This window comes from Scomber japonicus, chromosome 9 (assembly GCF_027409825.1).
Source record: "Scomber japonicus isolate fScoJap1 chromosome 9, fScoJap1.pri, whole genome shotgun sequence".
NCBI lineage: Eukaryota > Metazoa > Chordata > Actinopteri > Scombriformes > Scombridae > Scomber > Scomber japonicus.
This window is the reverse complement of record NC_070586.1, coordinates 3,211,475-3,231,474: the sequence shown is the minus strand read 5'-3', so window position 1 is coordinate 3,231,474 and position 20,000 is coordinate 3,211,475. Positions and strand designations below refer to the sequence as shown.

Below are 20,000 nucleotides of genomic sequence, written 5' to 3'. Positions count from 1 at the left end.
AAGGAAGGAAAGGAGAGGAGTAAGGTAAGGGGCAGGAAAGAAAGAAAGGAAGGAAGGAAAGAGGAGAGAAGGAAGGAAGAAAGGGGGGTGAAGGAAGGAAGGAAAGAAAGGAAGGAAGGAAGAAAAGGAAGGAAGAAAAGAAGGAAGGAACAGTCAAAACATCTTCTCACATACTCTAAATCACTACACAGTTAAACACACTACATACTTAGTAGAGGAGGAGGAAAGGAAAGAAGGAAGGGAGGAAGGAAAGGAAGGAGGAGTAGTAGGAAAGGATGCAGGTTTAGAACAGACCCCCAGACGGTTCATCCTCTGTGGGAGCTGGACTCTAAACTTTAAAGTCCAGTCTGGTTTAATTCTCCGTGTGTGTGTGTGTGTGTGTGTGTGTGCGTGCGCGCGCGCGTGTGTGTGTGTGTGTGTGTGTGTGTGTGTGTGTGTGTGTGTGTGTGTGTGTGTGTGTGTGTGTGTGTGTGTGTGTGTGTGTGTGTGTGTGTGTGTGTGTGTGTGTGTGTGCAGGTGATCATCCTGATCGGTAACAAGGCCGACCTGGAGGCTCAGAGAGACGTGACGTACGAGGAGGCCAAACAGTTTGCTGAGGAGAACGGTGAGAAGGGTTTCTACAACCATATTATGCTTTGTCTTGTTTTGTTAGGGTTAGGGTTGCAAAGGGGTGGAAAATTACCGGTAAGTTTCCGGTAAATTTCCATGGGAAGTTAAGCTGGGGAATTTTGGAAATATTCCAAATTGGAAACTTTTCATGGGAATTGTGGGAATTTATGACAATTGAGGGTAATTTAGTGGAAAGGTATCATATCTAAGCAAAAAAAAAAATTGAGTTATGAGCAAAATAATACAATTTAAAACAGATTTATTTATGAGTTGAACATGATTAAGTTGAACAAACAGAACAAAAACATGAATGTGGAGTTAAATATTACTCAAAAATGAACACAAATGCATCCCCTAATACAAAAATACAAAAACAAGGTCCCATTCAAAATGTTAAATAAATCTCTCCAAAAAAGTCCCAATCAACATGCACATAAAAAATGCACAGTGCATGTAGGGGGCGTGGTCTCAGATAGCACAGTGCATGTAGGGGGCGTGGTCTCAGATAGCACAGTGCATGTAGGGGGCGTGGTCTCAGATAGCACAGTGCATGTAGGGGGCGTGGTCTCAGATAGCACAGTGCATGTAGGGGGCGTGGTCTCAGATAGCACAGTGCATGTAGGGGGCGTGGTCTCAGATAGCACAGTGCATGTAGGGGGCGTGGTCTCAGATAGCACAGTGCATGTAGGGGGCGTGGTCTCAGATAGCATAGATATTCAACTGTACTGCATGATATCTGGTTGTTTTAGTCAGGATTATACTAAAATATTATTTTACACAACTATATTTAAAGTTCCCTAATAAGAACATACCTTCAGTTTAGTAAATTCCCGGTTTATTCCTGTTTATTCTCGTTAATTCCCATGGAAAGTTTCCAAGTTTGAAAATTCCCGGAATTTTGCAACCCTAGTTAGGGTTGAGGTTGGGTTTATACGCTGCTGTTATGTTGCATATCTACGTTAGACTCAGACTCAGTGAAAGCTCCTAAACTTGATCAGTGTGTGTAGAAATGCTCCTGAAGGTTTTTACATTCACTCATATTGTGGATCAGGTTTCATGTACAGCAGGGGGGTCAAACATGCGGCCCGAGGGCCAGACCCGGCCCGCCGAGAGGTCCAATCCGGCCCAGTTTCCTTCCCGTCTTCTTTTCCTTTCTTCCTTCTGTCCTTTCTTCTGTCCTTCCTTTTTTCCTTCCTTCCTTCTGTCCTTCCTTCCATCTGTCCTTCCTTCCTTCCTTCCATCTGTCCTTCCTCCCTTTCTTCTTTCTGTCCTTCCTTCCTTCCTTCCTTCCATCTGTCCTTCCTTCCTTTCTTCCTTCCATCCTCTTTAAAGCTGGTATTCAAATAATGACAGAAACTCAAATATTTGCTTGTGTTAGACCGGCACAAACAAACAGATGTAACCTGCTAGGACAGCTCATCTGGTACATTTAGGTTAAGTCATGTTATACTCACACTGTATTTCTATTTTAATAGATATTCATGTTTCCTGGTGTTATTTTTGTCACATTAGGAGCCCACAGTACTTATAAGGCTTCCTGGAGAAAGTGTTGAGTTTCATTCATGGAAGTGGAACATTTGATATGATTTAAGGAAATGGACATTATATTGAATTAATCAAGACAGCAGGGAGGAAGTGTTGAGTTTCTGTTAACGGGGCTCATTAGGAATAAAAGCCCGGTTCTCTCTCTGACACTGAGGTGAATACCGAAGCTATCTCAGCGTTTACTGTCTGTCTAAACCTGAAACGTGGCTGACTGGTTGTGATCTCTGCTTCTGTTGTTGGTCAGGTTTGCTGTTTCTAGAGGCCAGCGCTAAAACGTAAGTACACAAACTCTCTTAACTCTTATCTTCCCAAAGGTGTTAGATAGATGGGGTTGAGGTCAGGATTCTTTGCAGGCCAAACTGGGAACACCATGAGCACAAAGTTACTGTCTATTACATCATCATGTTACGCTGTTGCTTTAAGGTTCACCTTCACTGAAAGTTAACAACCCAAAGCTTCAGGCCAGAGTGTCCACAGACTTCTGGACTCTATTATTTCATAGATGGAGGGAAAATCTAATTAAGAATTCAGTTTAAACTTCTTTTCTGAGACGATAAATCTTGAATCTTAAATCTTTACCAACTTGATTTATTTATTTGTGTTTTGATTAATTTTGCTCCCTTCCTCCATCCTCCAGAGGGGAGAATGTGGAGGAGGCCTTCCTTGAGGCAGCAAAGAGGATTTACCAGAACATCCAGGACGGCAGTCTGGACCTGAATGCTGCCGAGTCAGGAGTCCAGCACAAGCCATCGGCGCCGCAGGGAGGCCGCCTCAACGCCGACAGCCAGCCGGCCAAAGAAGGCTGCAGCTGCTAACCACAGACAGAAACTACAGACCCGACAGACAGACGGACGGACAGAGACACAGACAGATTCACACAGAACCCCTCTCCGCCTGGCACTAATATGCTTCTTCTATCCAGAGTGTGTCCAACAGGATTTAGCAGGATTACATCGATTTAATGCAGTGATCCAGTCCAACCACCTGTGGTCAAATCCAGACCTCAGACACCCACAGACCCATCTAGAAACCTTCAACTATCCAAACATCTGTGGTCTCATTCCAGCTCACTCACTAGTCCACTATCCAGACCACCATCAGCCTATATCCCCGCCCACTTGGCCCAAACGTCGGCCAATCCAGACCATTCGAAACAGCAACAGGACAGCTGTCATCCCACCAAGACTTGACTACTCTGGACCACCGTTGGCCCGGCTCAAGCAATAATTATATAAGTTTGGGACTACACCCACATGTCCCCAGAGACAAATTAAGGTAGTCCAATTTGGACCAGCCTACAGCCCAAATCTGGACTTCACCAAATTCAGTTCACCCCAGTTCCAAATCTAGCAATGGACAGTACCAGAACCCAACCATGAACACCTTTAGCCCGCATTCCTGGCCCAAACCTAGGCCAATCCTGACTATTCCAGCCACTACAGGAAGACTAGAGAATCCCCAGACCTTTCTTCTCCACACCTGAGACACTGTTGGCCTGATTGAAACTCTAGCCTCAAATTTGCACCACCTTTGTCCCACATGCCAAAAAGGCCAAATACGGATCCAAGCCTCCAAATACGGACTTCATTCACTAAAACAGGATCATCTTTATTCACAAGTGGACATCGCTATAGACGCTGGACTGCACTTCACCCCAGACCAAGGCATGTCCCAGAAGCCCAGAATCAGAAATCTCTGGACCCTTTTCCCCGCCCAGTCTGGAGCATGATCCTCACACGAGCAAGGGTAGTCTACATTTGGAAGTACCTGAACAGCCCAAACCTGGACTACATTGCACTGAAATTCGATCACCCTTGTTCTAAATCTGGACCTTGCCATGGACAGATCCAGAGGCCCAGTTTAATTCAGACTCTTCTAAACCCGGAGGAGGACAGTATTTACCCTTTCACCAAGATCAAACCCCTACTGTCAAGACTGGACTACCCACATGTGCCCAGGGACAAATCAAAGTATTGCACAATTTTGGACCAACTTTAAAGCCCAGATATCTACTACACTCGATCCATCACAGCTCCAGATCTGTTGATTCGACTCAAGTGAAGGTTTAACTCCCCTCATCCCAGACGTGATACACCCCTGTCTTTAGAGACCAAATTGCACTGAAATACGATCACCCTTGTTCTAAATCTGAACCTTGCCATGGACAGATCCAGAGGTCCAGTTTAATTCAGACTGTTCTAAACCCAGAGGAGGACAGTATTTACCCTTTCACCAAGATAAACCCCTATTGTCAAGACTGGACTACCCACATGTGCCCAGGGACAAATCAAAATAGATATCTACTACACTCAATCAATCACAGCTCCAGATCTGTTGGCTCGACTCAAGTGAAGGTTTAACTCCCCTCATCCCAGACGTGATACACCCCTGTCTTTAGAGACCAATTGCACTGAAATTCGATCACCCTTGTTCTAAATCTGGACCTTGCCATGGACAGATCCAGAGGCCCAGTTTAATTCAGACTGTTCTAAACCCGGAGGAGGACAGTATTTACCCTTTCACCAAGATCAAACCCCTATTGTCAAGACTGGACTACCCACATAGTCGTACCACAGCTCCAGATCTGTTGGATCGACTCAAGTGAAGGTTTAACTCCCCTCATCCCAGACATGATACACCCCTGTCTTTAGAGACCAATAAAAAAGGTACAAGGCTTAGTGTTGGACTGTCCTGTAGACCACCTCTGGACTATACTTCACCAAAACACCACGCTTGTTCCAAATCGGACTTCAATCAAACCTTCAGATCGACACCACAGGGTCGAATTAAGAACAACCTCGGCTATACATCTAGATCATCTTTGCCATCGACTCTGACACACGCGCTCTTCACATGAATGTTTGGATTTATTTTTGTATTTTTGTTCCAACACGTCCTACATCTACCCCCTCACCGCCCCCTCCCTCAGGAAATCTGTTGTTATTCGTTCATTCTTTTCATCCCTTCCTCTGCTCAACTTCATGTCAGCTCCTCGTTTCACAGATTCTCAGTCGACACTCTTCAACAGGTGTGCTGAGCTTTTCTGAGCTTTCTGAGTTCTGATAGTTTGGTTTATTTATTCCTTCAGTGGTTTGTATGTGGATCACGACCTCGCTGCTGCATTTAAACCATGTTAATGTGGGTTTGTTAATGCTGATTGGAGTCTTTGAAACTTGGCGACTGTTAAAGCTGTTTGTTGTTTGCGTCTCTCTAAAAGGAGCTCTGGAGGCTTTTCACTATAATCTCACTGGTGTTTGAATTCGGTCCAGTCGCCTCAGAAGCAGGTTAAAGATCCGTTTACTCATCACAGTTAATACGACTAAGCCTCTGGAAGTAGTCACTGCGTCTGAAGTCTGCAGAAATAACCCCAAGAATGTAATTTATCCGAGCAGTTTATTGAGTTTATAAGACGTTGTGGAATCCAGGATTGTGGAGCTCGACCCCATATGAGCGGCGAGAAGTCAGGAAATGACCGCTTCTGCTCCTTTTTACTTTACAAGAATGCGATTATTAGAAAAAAAGCCTTAATATGCTTCACATGAACTGATTTGTATGATGTGTCATCTGATTATATATTTAAGGAATATCTCAAAAGGGACTCGGGTCTCTTTTATCACACGTTCGTAGACAGGATCCCCACGACTCCACACTTCACCTCGTTTATTTTTAAAAGTCTAAAACTATTTTAAGTAATGTTGTAATTTCTCGGCGACATGAAGGCAACATCGGTATTTATTGATAGTTCAGTTGAAGAGGGATGCAGCAACTGATTTGAAGGAGATGATGATGATGATGATGAAGAACAAATTGGACTGAACCAGAATGTCACTGCTAATTATTCTCATGATTATTTTTAAAACACAAATATATAAATGTTAACATATGTTCAATGTCACAGCTTCTCCTGGTTAGTAACTGATGCATATTTTTAATTTACAGTAACAAACTAAACATAATTCTGCTAAAATAAGGGGGCATAAAAGTATAAATAACACATTAAAAACAATAAATTACTACATTTGATATCTTAAAGGTGCAATATGTAACAATTTTAGATTAAAACATTTCCAAATGTACTAAAATAATCAACAGGATGTGACGATAATATAAAAGTTTTGATGCCAAAGACGTCTGTATGTTGTGTTGCAGAGATTAGTTAGCCTGTCCTGTAATACCACTTTGTACCTTAAGGGGGCGATAGTGAGTCACTGTAGCGGTCTCAGTCCAACATGAGAAGAAGAAAAAGAAGAAGAAGTAGCGTTTCCTCTTCTGGGTTAATTTATTCAAGGAAATGTTAGCTCAGCGTTTTCATACTTAGCCAAAATCCTACTTACTTAGTTTCGTAGCTAACGGAGCGACGATGATGCTGTATTGATGCAGCGCTAGTTTAGTGTTAGCTAATGTAACGGAAACTCCAAATTTCTGCAGATAAACTCGACAATTTTAACATATTGCACCTTTAAAAAAGGAGATTACGATTTTGAGCATATTGTAAAAAAAACAAAACGTATGTGCTACAAAATAAACAAAAAAACCCCGTTTAGCTTCGATTGCCCCCCCGATGTCAATCTTTCTTCTAACTTCTACGTTCTATCGGCTCCATTTTTTAAATATGAAATAATTCGGAGGCGTAGAGTGAGACCTCTGCGTTATATAAACCAGCTCTGTCAGGTTCAACTCGGTCAGTCGGTCAAATTTTGTCCTTTTTAAAGAAAAAAAAGAAAAAATCATTCCAGCGTTAACTTTTAGCTTCGAAACACAAACATTAAAAAAAAACCTGCAAAGATGTAGCTTCACTTTATTTTAACGCTCTCGAGAATACGTAAAAGTTGCATTAATTGGAAGAAAAACATCGTAAACAGCGAGTTGTGATGTTTAACACGGTGATTTCTGTTAATGCAGCGTTACCATTTAAAGCAGGGGGGTCCAACATGCGGCTCGTGGGCCAGAACCCACCCACCGAGGGGTGCGATCCGGCCCACTTTCCTTCCTGTGTTCTTTTCCTTCCTTCCCTTCTTTCTTCTGTCCATCCTCCCTTTCTTCCTTCCTTCCTCCCTCCTTCCTTCCCTCCTTCCCTTCCTTCTTCATCCCCTCCTCCCTCCTTCCTTCCCTCCTCCTTCCTCCCTTTCCTTCCTTCTGTCCTTCCTGCCATATGTCCTTCCTACCTTCCTGTTTTCCTGTCTTCATTCCTTCCTTCCTCCGTTTCTCCCATCTGTCCTTCCATCCTACCTTTCTTCCCTTTCCTTTTGTCTGTCTTTCCTTCCTTCCCTTCTTATTTCCTTCCTTCCTTCCTTCCCTCCTTCCATCTTTTTAACGATCCGGCCCACATGAGATCAGATTGGTGTGTATGTGGCCCTTGAGTGAAAGTGAGTTTGACCCCCCTGCTTTAAAGGAAGTACTGATTATCGCAGCCTTAACTTGATACGACTCTGCTCTCGTTCTCTCAGATTTACACTAAAAACACGACGTCTGTTCGTCTCCACGCTCGTTAAACACGACGTCTGTTCGTCTCCACGCTCGTTAAACACGACGTCTGTTCGTCTCCACGCTCGTTAAACTGCTTTAAAACAGACCCTAACCCTACGAAGGGAAAGTCTGAGAAATGTTTCCGCTTCTCTAAAAAAAAACGACAAAATCCAAGAAGCCACAAAAATTACTCTAATCGAAATGTTGAAGTTTAAATTAATATGAAGAAATTGATTGTACATTTATAATTCTACATATTTTACCACCTTAAAAATTAAAAAAGTGAAAGTTTGTCAGAAATGTGATTAATTATGATAAAAATCTAAAATTGTGACTTTTAACCTTCGTGTCGGCCTCCCGGCTGTTTTGACTGTTCCTTCCTTCCTTCTTTCCTCCCTCCATTCCTTCCTTCTTCATCCCTTCCTTCCCTCCTCCTTCCTTCTGTACTTTCTCCATCCCTCCTTTCCTTCCTTCTGCCTCCCTTCCTTTCTTCCCTGCTTCCTCCCTCCTTTCTTCCTTTCCCTCCTCCCTTCCTTTCCTTTCCTTCCTTCTTCATCCCTTCCTTTTCTTCCCTCCTTCCTTCCTTTTTCATCCCTTCCTCTTCCTTCCCTTCCCTCCTCCTTCTTTCCTTCCTTCCTTTCTTCCCTCCTCCCCCCTTTCCTTCCTTCCTCCTCCCCTTCCCCCTCCTTTCCTTCCTCCCTCCCTTCCTTCCTTCTTCTTTCCTCCCTCCCTCCCTTCCTCCCTTGACTCGAGGGTTCAGGGTCCGGCTCCTCTGTGGTGTTTTTTTGGTTTTTGACGTCGTTTTCTCGTCCTGTTCGCTTCCATCGATCGGCGGTTCAGGTTCAGGTCGGCGAGTCTTTCTCTCTCTCTCTCTCTCTCGTGTACATATCCGGTCAAAGCGCGGAAAGTATTCTGAAGTTTTCCACCGAGTTTAAAAACCTGTTGCTTGTGTTTGTTTGTGTGTCCAGATGTTTCCACTCTGGGAGTATCTGTCCACATCTGTCTGGACAGGGAGAGATCAGAGCTGCTTTTACTTCTTTCGTTGTCCTCTGATTGGTGGACAGCAGCCTTCTTCTTCAACTGTGATGCTTGATTTTATGAATGAAGCCCCCCCCTCACTGTACAAATACACAAAACTGAAGGGTTTTTTTTTTTTTTGGAGAAACATCCTGTTGCTTTTTTTCAACACCTATTAACCTGCACACTGCATTGGCCAGTTGGGGGGTGGGGAGGAGGGGTCTTTTTATTTCTTTAAACTTTACTCAATAAATATTTTAATACGTTTCTAGGGACCAAAAAAAGTAAAAAAAAAAAAAGAAAAATCAACAAGGATTCAGTTTTATTGTGAGCGCCGCCTTAAAGTTTCCCCTCCGCCAAAATAAAAGCACACAAGCATTAAAATTTAAAGAGAAATACTCAAAAGGAGAGGCGGTGTCGTCGCCCCCTAGTGGACAAAATAGTGAAATTCACAATTCTTGCAACGACAAAAAACTAAATTAATTAAACGATAAATGCTTGAAGATTTAATCGTAACACTGCTCGGCCTGACGGGGGCGCTGTGATCAGGCTGAAAAGACCCCCACCGGTCCCCCCTCCCCCGGCTGGCTGTAATGTGCTCTGACCATCGTTTCTTTCTTTTTCTTTTTTTTTTCCTGTAATGTTTGTTGATTTTTTTTTTCTGTCTGCTAAAAGTAACAAATGTGCTTCTTTATGATTTGTTGACTATTTATATTCTAAATCTGTAATGATTTTCTTCGAGCTGTACCTCTCATTGTACGACCATGGGGATTCAGTAATTTGTAAATAAAGTATATATACTGTATATACTCTGACGGCTCGGCGGCAAGTTTGTCTGAATGGTCTGTTTATTTGGGGTGGGGTGGGGTGGGGGGGGGGGGTTAGACTTAATTTGGGTTTTTTTCTCCTTTATTTGAGTAGAAACGGAGCGAGGGATGACCTGCAGCAATGGTCCCTTAACAGAATCGAACCAGTGACTCAGCTGCTGGATGGTTATAAACAGGGCTGGGAAATATGTTATCATGATGTGAGACTAGATATCAAGGGTTAGTGTCAAACAAGCCGTAGCATCACTTCATACCACAGCAAAATAATAAAAATAAGAAAGGAAAACTAGGGCTGTCAACGGTTTAATTTTTTAAATCGAGATTAATCGCAGAATTTCCATAATTAATCGCATTTTGAATTGCATGTTTAAAATCCTGTTATTTTCCATTTGAAGGCAGTTTTAAGCCCATAATGTAAAGCATTTCTTACCAGAGTGTCTTAACTGGGAATCAATCACGGCTCTGCTGCGACTCCCACACTCCAAAATGGTCCTTTGGTGGAGCTGAGGCTGGCTTGGCTGCACCTGGGTGTTTAGCGTGGAGGTGCTAACTCAAACTCCACGTACTCCGGTGGTAGTTAAACTCCGTTTGACACAGGTTGCATTTTACTTTTGACTTGTCAACTGAAGCGTCTGGAAGTGTTTTAAAGTTAAACAAGCCGTTCAAAAGTCCAGTAGCTCTCTTACTTTCCATCAGCGCGGTAGGTTTACTGCAGGAGGCCACTTCAAAGCATAGCGCTACAGCTAGAGGAGCCGTCTACGGGGGAGTAGAAGGGACAAAAAGGCTTGCAACATTAAAATGCCATTAAAAAAAATTAACGCATTATGGATTGCATTAATCTAATCGCGATTAACGCGTTAACGCTGACAGCCCTAAGGAAAACCAATCTAAAAACAGCACAACACACTATCTCAGACCTCAGACCCACAGAGAAAAGAATAAAACATTATAATTAGTCATGATAAAATGCCCATTTCATTCACATCACCTAATGATACCAGCAGTTAAAGCAGATTTATCAGTAAGGTAAAATGCATAAAAAGAGACACCACCACCTATATTTTAGTTATTGTCTTCAGCAGGGGCGGAGTGGAGCACTAAAAGCCACCGGGAGAATCTGACCGGCCCAGCCCACCACCGGCCCACCACCAGCCCCCCCCCCCCCCCCCCCCCCCCCGTTTCTCCCACATATCAACAACACAAACAACATTTATGTCACTTTAAAATACAAAATCTATATTGACCACTAGATGACACTACACAAATGCACAATATTGACAATAAAGTGTAGGTTTAAAGCTTTTATGGGTTTTCTATTAATAAACAGATGCTGAAATATAACATCAAAATATTATGATACAACTACTATTATCAGGTCGACTCCAATAGTTGTCTGATTAAGTTTCGAATAGTTGTCTGATTAAGTTTAGAAAAAGAAGTATAGACAATGCCAACCTATTAAACATACAGGTAATAAAATAACTGGAAAACCAGGTACATTGAATAAGTTTGTAGAGAACTATTAAAATATATACATATAGACAGTTCCAAAGAGTTCCACAGACCATTAATCAGGAATTTTGAGTAGCCTATAGGTTTATAGTAAACTATAGACATCTGAGTATATACAGAGATAAGTGTTCTTTCTGTCCTTCTTCTGAGATGGAGGTTAGGGTTAGGGGAAGGGAAATAGGAGTCTTGGCCTGAAAAACATGAGCAGTACCAATAGAATAGGTCAGCATAATGAATGGATACTTTGGTCAAGTTACATTGTAATGAAAACAAAACATCTCAAGATTCAAGATTCAACAATTCAACAAATGAAACATGTCCTACCTTAAAACATTAGCTGTCGTCTCAGAAGGTCACTGGTCTCGGCAACCTTGTTGATCACCCCATCAGTGTCCAAGGACATGAGGATGCTTTTTTCTGTGGCCATGAGCATAAAGGCTTCCAAGTGCTCCTGGGTGATAGTGCACCTAAGTCTATTCTTCACAAATTTTAGTGTAGAAAAACTTCTCTCACAGGCCACTTGAGTAGTTGATATTGTCAGAAGAAACTTGTAGGCCAGTCCAAGTACATGGTAAGAGTTTGTCAGTAAATTGTATTGTGCCAGGATAAGGTAAACACAAATGGCACAATTCTTACACATACAACACTTAACACTGACCAATTCTGGCCCTTCCTCATCGCATGGTTCTTCTTCATCACCATCCTCTGTGCCTTCAGGTGAATCATCTTCTCCTGAGGTCCGCACATTGTACTCCTCTAGGGGGGACAGCTTTAGTCTTTCCCACTGTGTGGCGAGGCTTGTCAGCTCAGCCTGTAAGGTACCAGTAGTGGCTCTGTCATCAAATTTCAGTAAACATTTACTGAGGTTTTGCATTGCAGATCCTGGAAGTCCCTTATCTCTAACGTCAGGGAAGTTTTTTGGGTCCAGGCAGGCAAAATCTGAGCAAAGCTTTCCACTCACAGCAAAGCGCTCATGGATACTTTGTGTGACAGTGTCCATAATGACATTATGAATGGTCACCTCAAAGTCCCTCTCAGCTGCTGTTAATGGCTCATCTTCTGCCAGCTCTCCTGGCATGATCTTCTTTTTCTTTTCCCGTTTTTCAGGTAGTGCTACCTCCACCTCCATCTCACAGTCCTTCTCCAGCAGCTCACCATTGGCCCACTCCACAAACTGGTCTGCAGCTTCTTTAATGCCACTGAAGTCTCGCACACACCTCTTCAGCACATCCTCTGTTCCCACTACCAGGCGGTGTGCGGTCAGGAGATCCATCCCACTTGTCTGAAGGTATTTGGACAGGGGTGATGTGTGCTCAAAAATCCTGAGAAAGACTTGGGCTGTGAGAATTGTCTCATATTTTAGGAGACCCTCCATGTATCCTTTGGCCTTGACTCTAGCAGTAGGCTTCATTGTTGGTTCTAGTTGAACTGCTAGAAGAGTCAAGACTAAATCTACATACATGGCGCTGTCAGGCCTTCCAAAACACCCGAACACCTTTGTCAGAGCAGCATCTTTAGCCCACCAACGTGTCTGTCCTATTGGAGAGAGTCTTCGGTGCCGCTTTTCTGTGCTGGTTTTTTCCCACATTTTCATTCGTTTGTACGAATCCCTTATGAAGACAGCAATGTCATTCAGGAGAGAGAAAAGCGATGCACTCTGAATAACACTGCCTGTTGTGTCTGCTAAAACCAGGTTAAGGACATGTGCATAGCACCAGACGTGGATTTGGTTGGGGGACGCCTCTGACAGAAAGGCAGAGAAGCCTTTGTAAGTGCCCTGCATATTGGCTGCCCCATCTGTAGCACTCCCTACACAACATGACACATCAAGATCAAGGGTTGCTAGTGTGTCTTTCAGGAGGTTGAGAAAATCCTGCCCAGTAGAGGCCTCGCAATCAACCAGAGCGACCAACTTCTCATGGACCACATCTGTGACATATCTGAGAATCACAGAGCACTGGTCCTTGGTGGTGATATCTTGCGTGGTGTCAATCTGGACAGAAAACATTTTGGCTTCTCTGACCTCACTGGCAATTTTCTCCCTGATCAGCTGACGGATCACTTTTACAACCTTGTTGATAGTGTCTTTCGATAGAAGAGTGACCAATGAGCCTCTGCCTCTTGCCCCAGCTTCATGCTGTTTTTTACTCTTATCAACACATTCCGACAGATGTTGTTGCAGGCAAGGGTCATACAGACTCAGGAGCATGACCATTTCAAGGAAGTTACCGTGGTCTATGCTTCGGTCTTCCAAAGTGTAGGCAGCTTCGAATTCTGAGCCCCGGTAGCTAAGACCCCGTTTTCCTATTACCTTAACAACATTGACGACACGATCCATCACCTGCCGTTTCCTTTTTACTCGCTCTTGATGCAGGGAGAGCTGGTTCCCCCTTAATCGGCTCTCAATGTCTCCATGATGTGCTTTCAAAAAGTAAGCCTCTGCACAGTACCGATGGATATTACTCCTTTCATGCTCCTCAATCCTCTGATGCACATGCTTCCAGGATTGCATGCCTCCTCTTACAAAAGGGCCATCAAAAGCAGAGGGCTTTGAAAATGCCAGGCAAACGGTGCAGAAGAGAGCATGGCTCTCTTCACAGTAACTCAACCACTTGCGGTTGATTCCATCCCTACTATTAAAAATATTGGGTAAGGTTCTTCTTGAGGTTTGTTGGGGGTGATAGTGAAAAAATAAAATGAGATCTTTAGAATTGGGACGGGCAAAATAATTGATTTGAGTCTCCTCTTCAGCAGGTCCAGCCTCTACACGCTCAATTTCCACCACAGCTGGTCCAACTTTAACACTTTCAGTCTCCTCTTCAGCTGCTCCAGCCTCTGTGCTCTCAACATCCCTCTCCTCATCAGTTTCTGTTTCCATCCCGGACCCTAAGGCTTCACTCTCCCTTGCACTGACTGACGACAGATCATCTTCCTCTATGACTGGTTAAAATGATGTAAAATAGAAGCAGTATTACCACTACATGGTTAAATGCAACACAATTACATAAATGATGTATAAAAATGAGTTGCATATGAATAAATTATTTATATAATATTTATATATAATAATTGTTATATATATATATAATAATATATATACATAAATGATGTATAAAAATGAGTTGCATATGAATAAATTATTTATATTTATATATAATCATTTATATATATATATATATATATATATATATATATATATCATGGGCGAGCGGTCATAATAAGCTATAAATGCAGTGCATGCCCAAGCCCTTCATTAAAAATAATTAATATAATATTAATTTTGGCAGTGTGTTCAATTATACAATACTTTAGTTCTACTGTTTTGGTCTTAAATCCGTGCCTAATCTGTCCCGTTTTGCTTGTGAAAAGCTGGAAAACTGACAGCTTGTTTTGCGCATGCGCACTGTGACACTGAGTAGTACAGTTACTGCTAGAGGCTGTGTTTTCTGTAGATGAAGCAGCCTATTTTAACGTCAAGGGGAGATTACGTGTATTTATACGATCCACACCGTATGACGTCGTTGCAGTTATTGTCCAATGACACGCCTCGAAATTTCCCGGGGGTGTAACTTATTTTTCTTTGTTTGTATGGTTACCATGGTTACCATGGATCCGCTGCTGTCAAGTTACCGGCTGTCAAGCGTCATGTCAGTGCTGAATATTTCTGCTTTCATTTAGCCTACATACACTGTAAATTCCAACACATTGTTGTTGGTAACATGGGGCAAGTGTGAGTTGATATAGTAGTTAAAAACCATATTATATTTTTTATTAATAAATAAATACCCCCCTAACCCTAACCCTTACACCAACACAGCATGTCTTTCTGAAATAATTTATCATTCTCCATATGTTGCAATCATTACATTTCCCTATCATATTTCACTAATGAACTTATGCATTTTGTTATTGGCTAAGTCATTAATTCGTCTGAAATATACCATACACATTTATCTAGCTTGTGCTATCCTCCGCCTAGCAAAAACGTCAATGATTGAGCTCCGACTAACTGTTTTTCTGGCAATTTACCTGCACTACTTGTTGATGCCTGACTTCGGAATAAATCCGTTATTTTTGAGCACTTAGATGCATCCCTCTCCAGCATCCGCTTCTTTTTTATTCTGTCCTTTTCAGCGCCTCCTTTCTCCTTTCTCTTCTTGCCTTCCATGATGCCACAACAATGCAAGCGATCACGTTAACTTGGTTGCTTTCTCTGTCTGTCTGGTATCTTTAGGGTGATGCCAGACTTGACCTGCAATCCCAGGAGTCTTTGCGCCATTCTACGTTAATTCAAGAACAAGCAAAGAAATGAAACTGCAGTTCGTTTTTGTATTATTTATGACCATGAAAGCTTCGTAAGGCCTGAATAATTAATTAAATTAAGATAGGCTACACAAAAATGAGTACATTGATGGGAGAGATCAGAGTGTGTACAGAGTCACCATGAATGAGATAGACAGTGTAAGCAAGTGGTATAAATACTGGTTGGGCCTGTCATTTAGTAAATAGTATAGCCTTGGAGATTTTCGCGGAGGGTAGAGCCTTGGAGTAGTAATATCGGCCCTATAAAATATAGGGCCGGCTTTCACACGTATCGCGGCCGCTCACATTAAATGTGGGCTGGTCCACCTGACCTCGGTGGCCGACCGGCCCACCGGGAAAACTCCCGATCGTCCCGACGGCCACTCCGCCACTGGTCTTCAGTCCTGATTTCACTGTAATCTGTTAGTTGTTGCAATACCTGAACAGGACACTAGATGGCGCATTAATCACTATACACTGCTGTGATTAAACATAACTTATTTAACTTCTTATTTTAATAATGAGATGTTCCTCAAATTAACTGTAATAGTCAAAATTACTTCCATCATTTCTTATCCTCCATTTTAATCCTTTACACTTCATATTTATGTCTTTTATAAAGTCTTTTTAACACTTTACAATATTATTAACAGGATGAAACAGCTGCAGAAATAGCTCATCAATGCTAAGTCTGCTAAAAACAACTTAGTTTCATGCTATTGTCCTGATGGCTGAAGCTACTTTAGTGTTTGCATTTTTCAGAGAGATGTTTTAAGTCTCGTTGCCCTCATTGTTTCAGTGCTGACACTTTAAATGAGCAAACATAGAAAGCAATAAAAGGAATAACTCACACTGCATCCGGCTAGCATCCGGCTAGCTTAGCAGCAGCGGGAGAAGCTCCGGGTCTCAGTTCCGGTCCGGTCCAAACTGCTTCATCCTCTCTCTGTCTTCTAGTTTAAGTCTTGTGAAATTAAGTTTTTGTAAAGAAATAACCAAATAATAATCTTCTTAAATTTCCGCGGCTCCACTTTAACGTCATCTCCTGAAACTACAGCTGGCGGGACGGCGTGAATGACAACCGGAAGTGTCCAATCACAGTAGATTAAACAAAACATGAAACAACAACAATTCGCTGCCAATCAAAGTGGGCGTGTCCGTGGCGCCTCGCGGGGAAACTGAAGGGAGCCAATCAGAGAGCAGCTTCAGGTCATGTGGTTTGAGGTTGGCGCCCGCAAACAGGAAGTACATAAAGAAATTAATAAAATACGATTTGGAATCAATTTATAATGAATGCTGAGAGACTAACAGGCGCATTTTACAAGTAAATACTTTTTATTTCATAATTATTTAGTATTATCGAATTAATTTATATTTAATATGTTTAACTTTCTCTAGATATTTGGGGGCGGAGCCTCAGCGTCCCGCATTATCTCCCGCCTCCTTAAGATTAACTGACTAGTTTAGTTTTATCGTAAAATCATGATACGGCAGAAGAGTCTTTTCCTGCTTTTAAAGGCTGAATTACAATAAATGATGTTATTTTGTTCTAGCTGTTCTACCTTTTACCCAAATGACTGATTATTATTGATCAGAAGTCCCACAGTGTAAATATGTGATCAAATTGGACTGTATGTGGCCCTTGAATGAAAATGAGTTTGACTCCTCTGCTCTAATGTATCTCAACACGTAGACTCATAACGAGACTAAAACACATTTCAATGGACTTAGACCAATCCTAAAAAAAATGACACTAAAGTCATGTGACACTATTTTTTTTTTTACTTAAAGACACAAACGTTTTTCATCTCCAAACATTATCATAAAACAAATTATAAAGTTGTTTTTTTTTACTCCAAAGTTGATTTATTCACATCATAATCTGTTGCTTTTTAATGTTGTAATATTTAAGGCTTCATATTTAACATATAACAGAAATCATAGTAGAGCAGTGTGTTGAAAGGACCAGTTCATGACGTTAGAAGTGTTTTAAAGCAGCAGTCAGATATTCATATGAAGAGTTACGAGATGATTCCTCCTGTTTATACTGAAGACATCTTTAATATAAACAGGAGGAATAAATTACAGCTGCTGCTTTAAAACCAGCCTGAAACACAGTGAACTGCTCCTTTAAAGTTTAATATTCAATAACAGAAATAAACAGTTGTAAAGTCTCCGTTCTGAGTTTCAGGTCACAACTTTCCTCCGGTGTGACGTTCAACAGAAACCCTGTGATGATGTCATCCCGAGTCCGCTGACATCATCACAGCTCACAGTTCTGATTGGCCGGCGCGGGCTGTGACATCACGACGTCGCCGCCCTGCTCTTGGAGGCGGGCTCCGTCTCCTGCTCGTACTCGATCTCAACGTACGCTCGCTTCTTCCTCGCCGCCGAGCCGTTGGCGGGAGATTTGCCTTTAGACCTGGAGGCCTTCGTCTCCACCTCCATCTCCTCCTCATCCTCACTGGACTCCTCCTCTTCATCCTCCTCTTCCTCGTCGCTGCTCGTCCTCAGTTTGTTCATTTCCTGAGAAAAGAGACGAAAAATGGTCAAGAAAACTTTAAAATGAACCAAACAGCAAAATAAACTCTGAGCCTTGTTTTTAATCTACTCCACGCTGTAAGAAGTGAGGCAGGTTTGTTGTATTTAATATAGGGCTGTCAGCGTTAACGCGTTAATCGCGATTAGATTAATGCAATCCATAACACATTAATGTTTTAAAATCTCATTTTAATGTGTCAAGCCTTTTTGTCCCTTCTACTCCCCCGTAGACGGCTCCTCTAGCTGTAGCGCTATGCTTTGAAGTGGCCTCCTGCAGTAAACCTACCGCGCTGATGGAAAGTAAGAGAGCTACTGGACTTTTGAACGGCTTGTTTAACTTTTGTGTCGTCCTCCCGGGTCAAATTGACCCCGTCTTATTCTTCTTTCCTCCCTTCCTTCCTTCCGACTGTACTTCCTCCGTCCTTTCTTTCCTTCCTCTCTCCTTTCCTTCCTTCCTTCCTTCCTTCCTCCCTCCTTCTTTCCTTTCTCTCTCCTTTCCTTCCTTCCTCTCTCCTTCTTTCCTTCCCTCCCCTCTTTTCCTTTCTCCCTCCCTCCTACCTTCCTTCTTCTCTTCCTTCTTTCCTTTCCTCCCTTCCTTCCTCCCTCCTTTCCTTCCATCTTCCTCCCTTCATTTCATTTCCTTCCTCTTCTTTCTTTCCCTCCTACCTTCTTTCCTTTCCCACCTTCCTCCCTCCTTTCCTTCCTTCTTTCCTTTCCTCCCTTCCTCCCTCCTTTCCTTCCTTCCTCCCTCCCTTCCTTCCTTCCTTCCTTGACTCAAGGACAACAGGAGGGTTCAAGTCAAAAGTAAAATGCAACCTGTGTCAAACGGAGTTTAACTACCACCGGAGTACGTGGAGTTTGAGTTAGCACCTCCACGCTAAACACCCAGGTGCAGCCAAGCCAGCCTCAGCTCCACCAAAGGACCATTTTGGAGTGTGGGAGTCGCAGCAGAGCCGTGATTGATTCCCAGTTAAGACACTCTGGTAAGAAATGCTTTACATTATGGGCTTAAAACTGCCTTCAAATGGAAAATAACAGGATTTTAAACATGCAATTCAAAACGCCATTAATCGTGATTAACTATGGAAATTCTGCGATTAATCTCGATTAAAAATAAAAAATCGTTTGACAGCCCTAATTTAATCTACTCCACGCTGTAAGAAGGGAGTCAGGTTCGTATTTTTACCTCGAAGTCGTCCAGGTCGCTCTCGTCTACTTCGTCTTCTGCTACAAACTCTCTCTTCCCGACGTCCTGCAGACAGGAAACCAGTACAGACGTTCAGAATACAGATGTTCAACATGTGGAAATAAAAAAAGCAGCAAACACAATAAATAAAAAAAAGCTCCTTCATCACCTCGTCATCTTCCTCCTCCTCTTCCTCCTCCTCGCCCTCGGACTCCTCCTCGCTCTCGTCTTCGTCCTGTTTCTCCAGAGCTCGATCGAAGGCGTGGACCGGGAAGTTATAGATGTCTCCGTACTGAAAACACACACACACACACACACACACACACACACACACACACACACACACACACGCACAGATTTGATTAAAACCTACTGTTTTTAGCCTCATCTTGACTTCAGACTTGTCACACTGTCGTCTTCTCAAACAGCAGCAGAGAGTCTGTAGCTTCGTACCGTTCCCTGTTTCAGTCTCTCCAGCAGTTCCTTCTCGATGGCGTTATCCAGCTGAGCAGCGATCAGAGCTTTCTCCTAAAACACACAGAACAGACATCAGCAGGTTATAAAACAGCTGATCACATATAATCACCAGAGGCCTGTACTACGAAGCTGGATTTTCTCTTATCGAGGTAACTTCAGGGTTAACTCTGGGTTTTCCGTACTACGAAGCTGGTTCACTTCTTACCGGGGTAAATCACCATGGTAACTTATGCTGAACGGCTAACCTGCTCCGGAGCAGGTTATGTTCTGGATAAGAGATCAATGAGTACAAAAGCACCACCTCCTGACCAATCAGCTCTCTCAGAAAATGACCTGCCCATTCTTAGAAGATCCTGTCAACATTGGTGCGCGGATCGCGAGAGGAGCGCTTAGGAGAGAAAGAGCTTTTAGGGATAGATGCAATTTTTTAATTGGCCAAAATATATATTTAAAAATAATCCTTGAGGCACATGAGGGATATTAGTCTGTATGTTATACAGTTGGTTTGACATCATTCACTC

General features: G+C 42.6%; 2 protein-coding genes across 2 annotated transcripts in view; one reads left to right on the top strand and one right to left on the bottom strand.

Moving 5' to 3' along the window:
* LOC128364617 (ras-related protein Rab-14-like) overlaps positions 1–3,573 on the top strand; it is a 7,213-nt gene extending 3,640 nt beyond the window's left edge. The window contains exons 6-8 of the mRNA XM_053325182.1: positions 517–604; positions 2,399–2,429; positions 2,792–3,573. Of these exons, the coding sequence (XP_053181157.1) occupies positions 517–604; positions 2,399–2,429; positions 2,792–2,969 (297 nt within the window). The 3' untranslated portion in view covers positions 2,970–3,573. The remainder of the gene's footprint in view (positions 1–516; positions 605–2,398; positions 2,430–2,791) is intronic.
* Positions 3,574–17,339: 13,766 nt separating this feature from the next.
* The window catches only part of LOC128364612 (protein MAK16 homolog), a 6,835-nt gene continuing 4,174 nt past the window's right edge, over positions 17,340–20,000 (bottom strand). Inside the window, exons 6-9 of the mRNA XM_053325178.1 lie at positions 19,456–19,530; positions 19,172–19,294; positions 19,003–19,068; positions 17,340–17,801 (exon numbers count right to left, since the gene is read on the bottom strand). Coding sequence (XP_053181153.1) covers positions 17,580–17,801; positions 19,003–19,068; positions 19,172–19,294; positions 19,456–19,530 — 486 coding nt within the window. The 3' untranslated portion in view covers positions 17,340–17,579. The remainder of the gene's footprint in view (positions 17,802–19,002; positions 19,069–19,171; positions 19,295–19,455; positions 19,531–20,000) is intronic.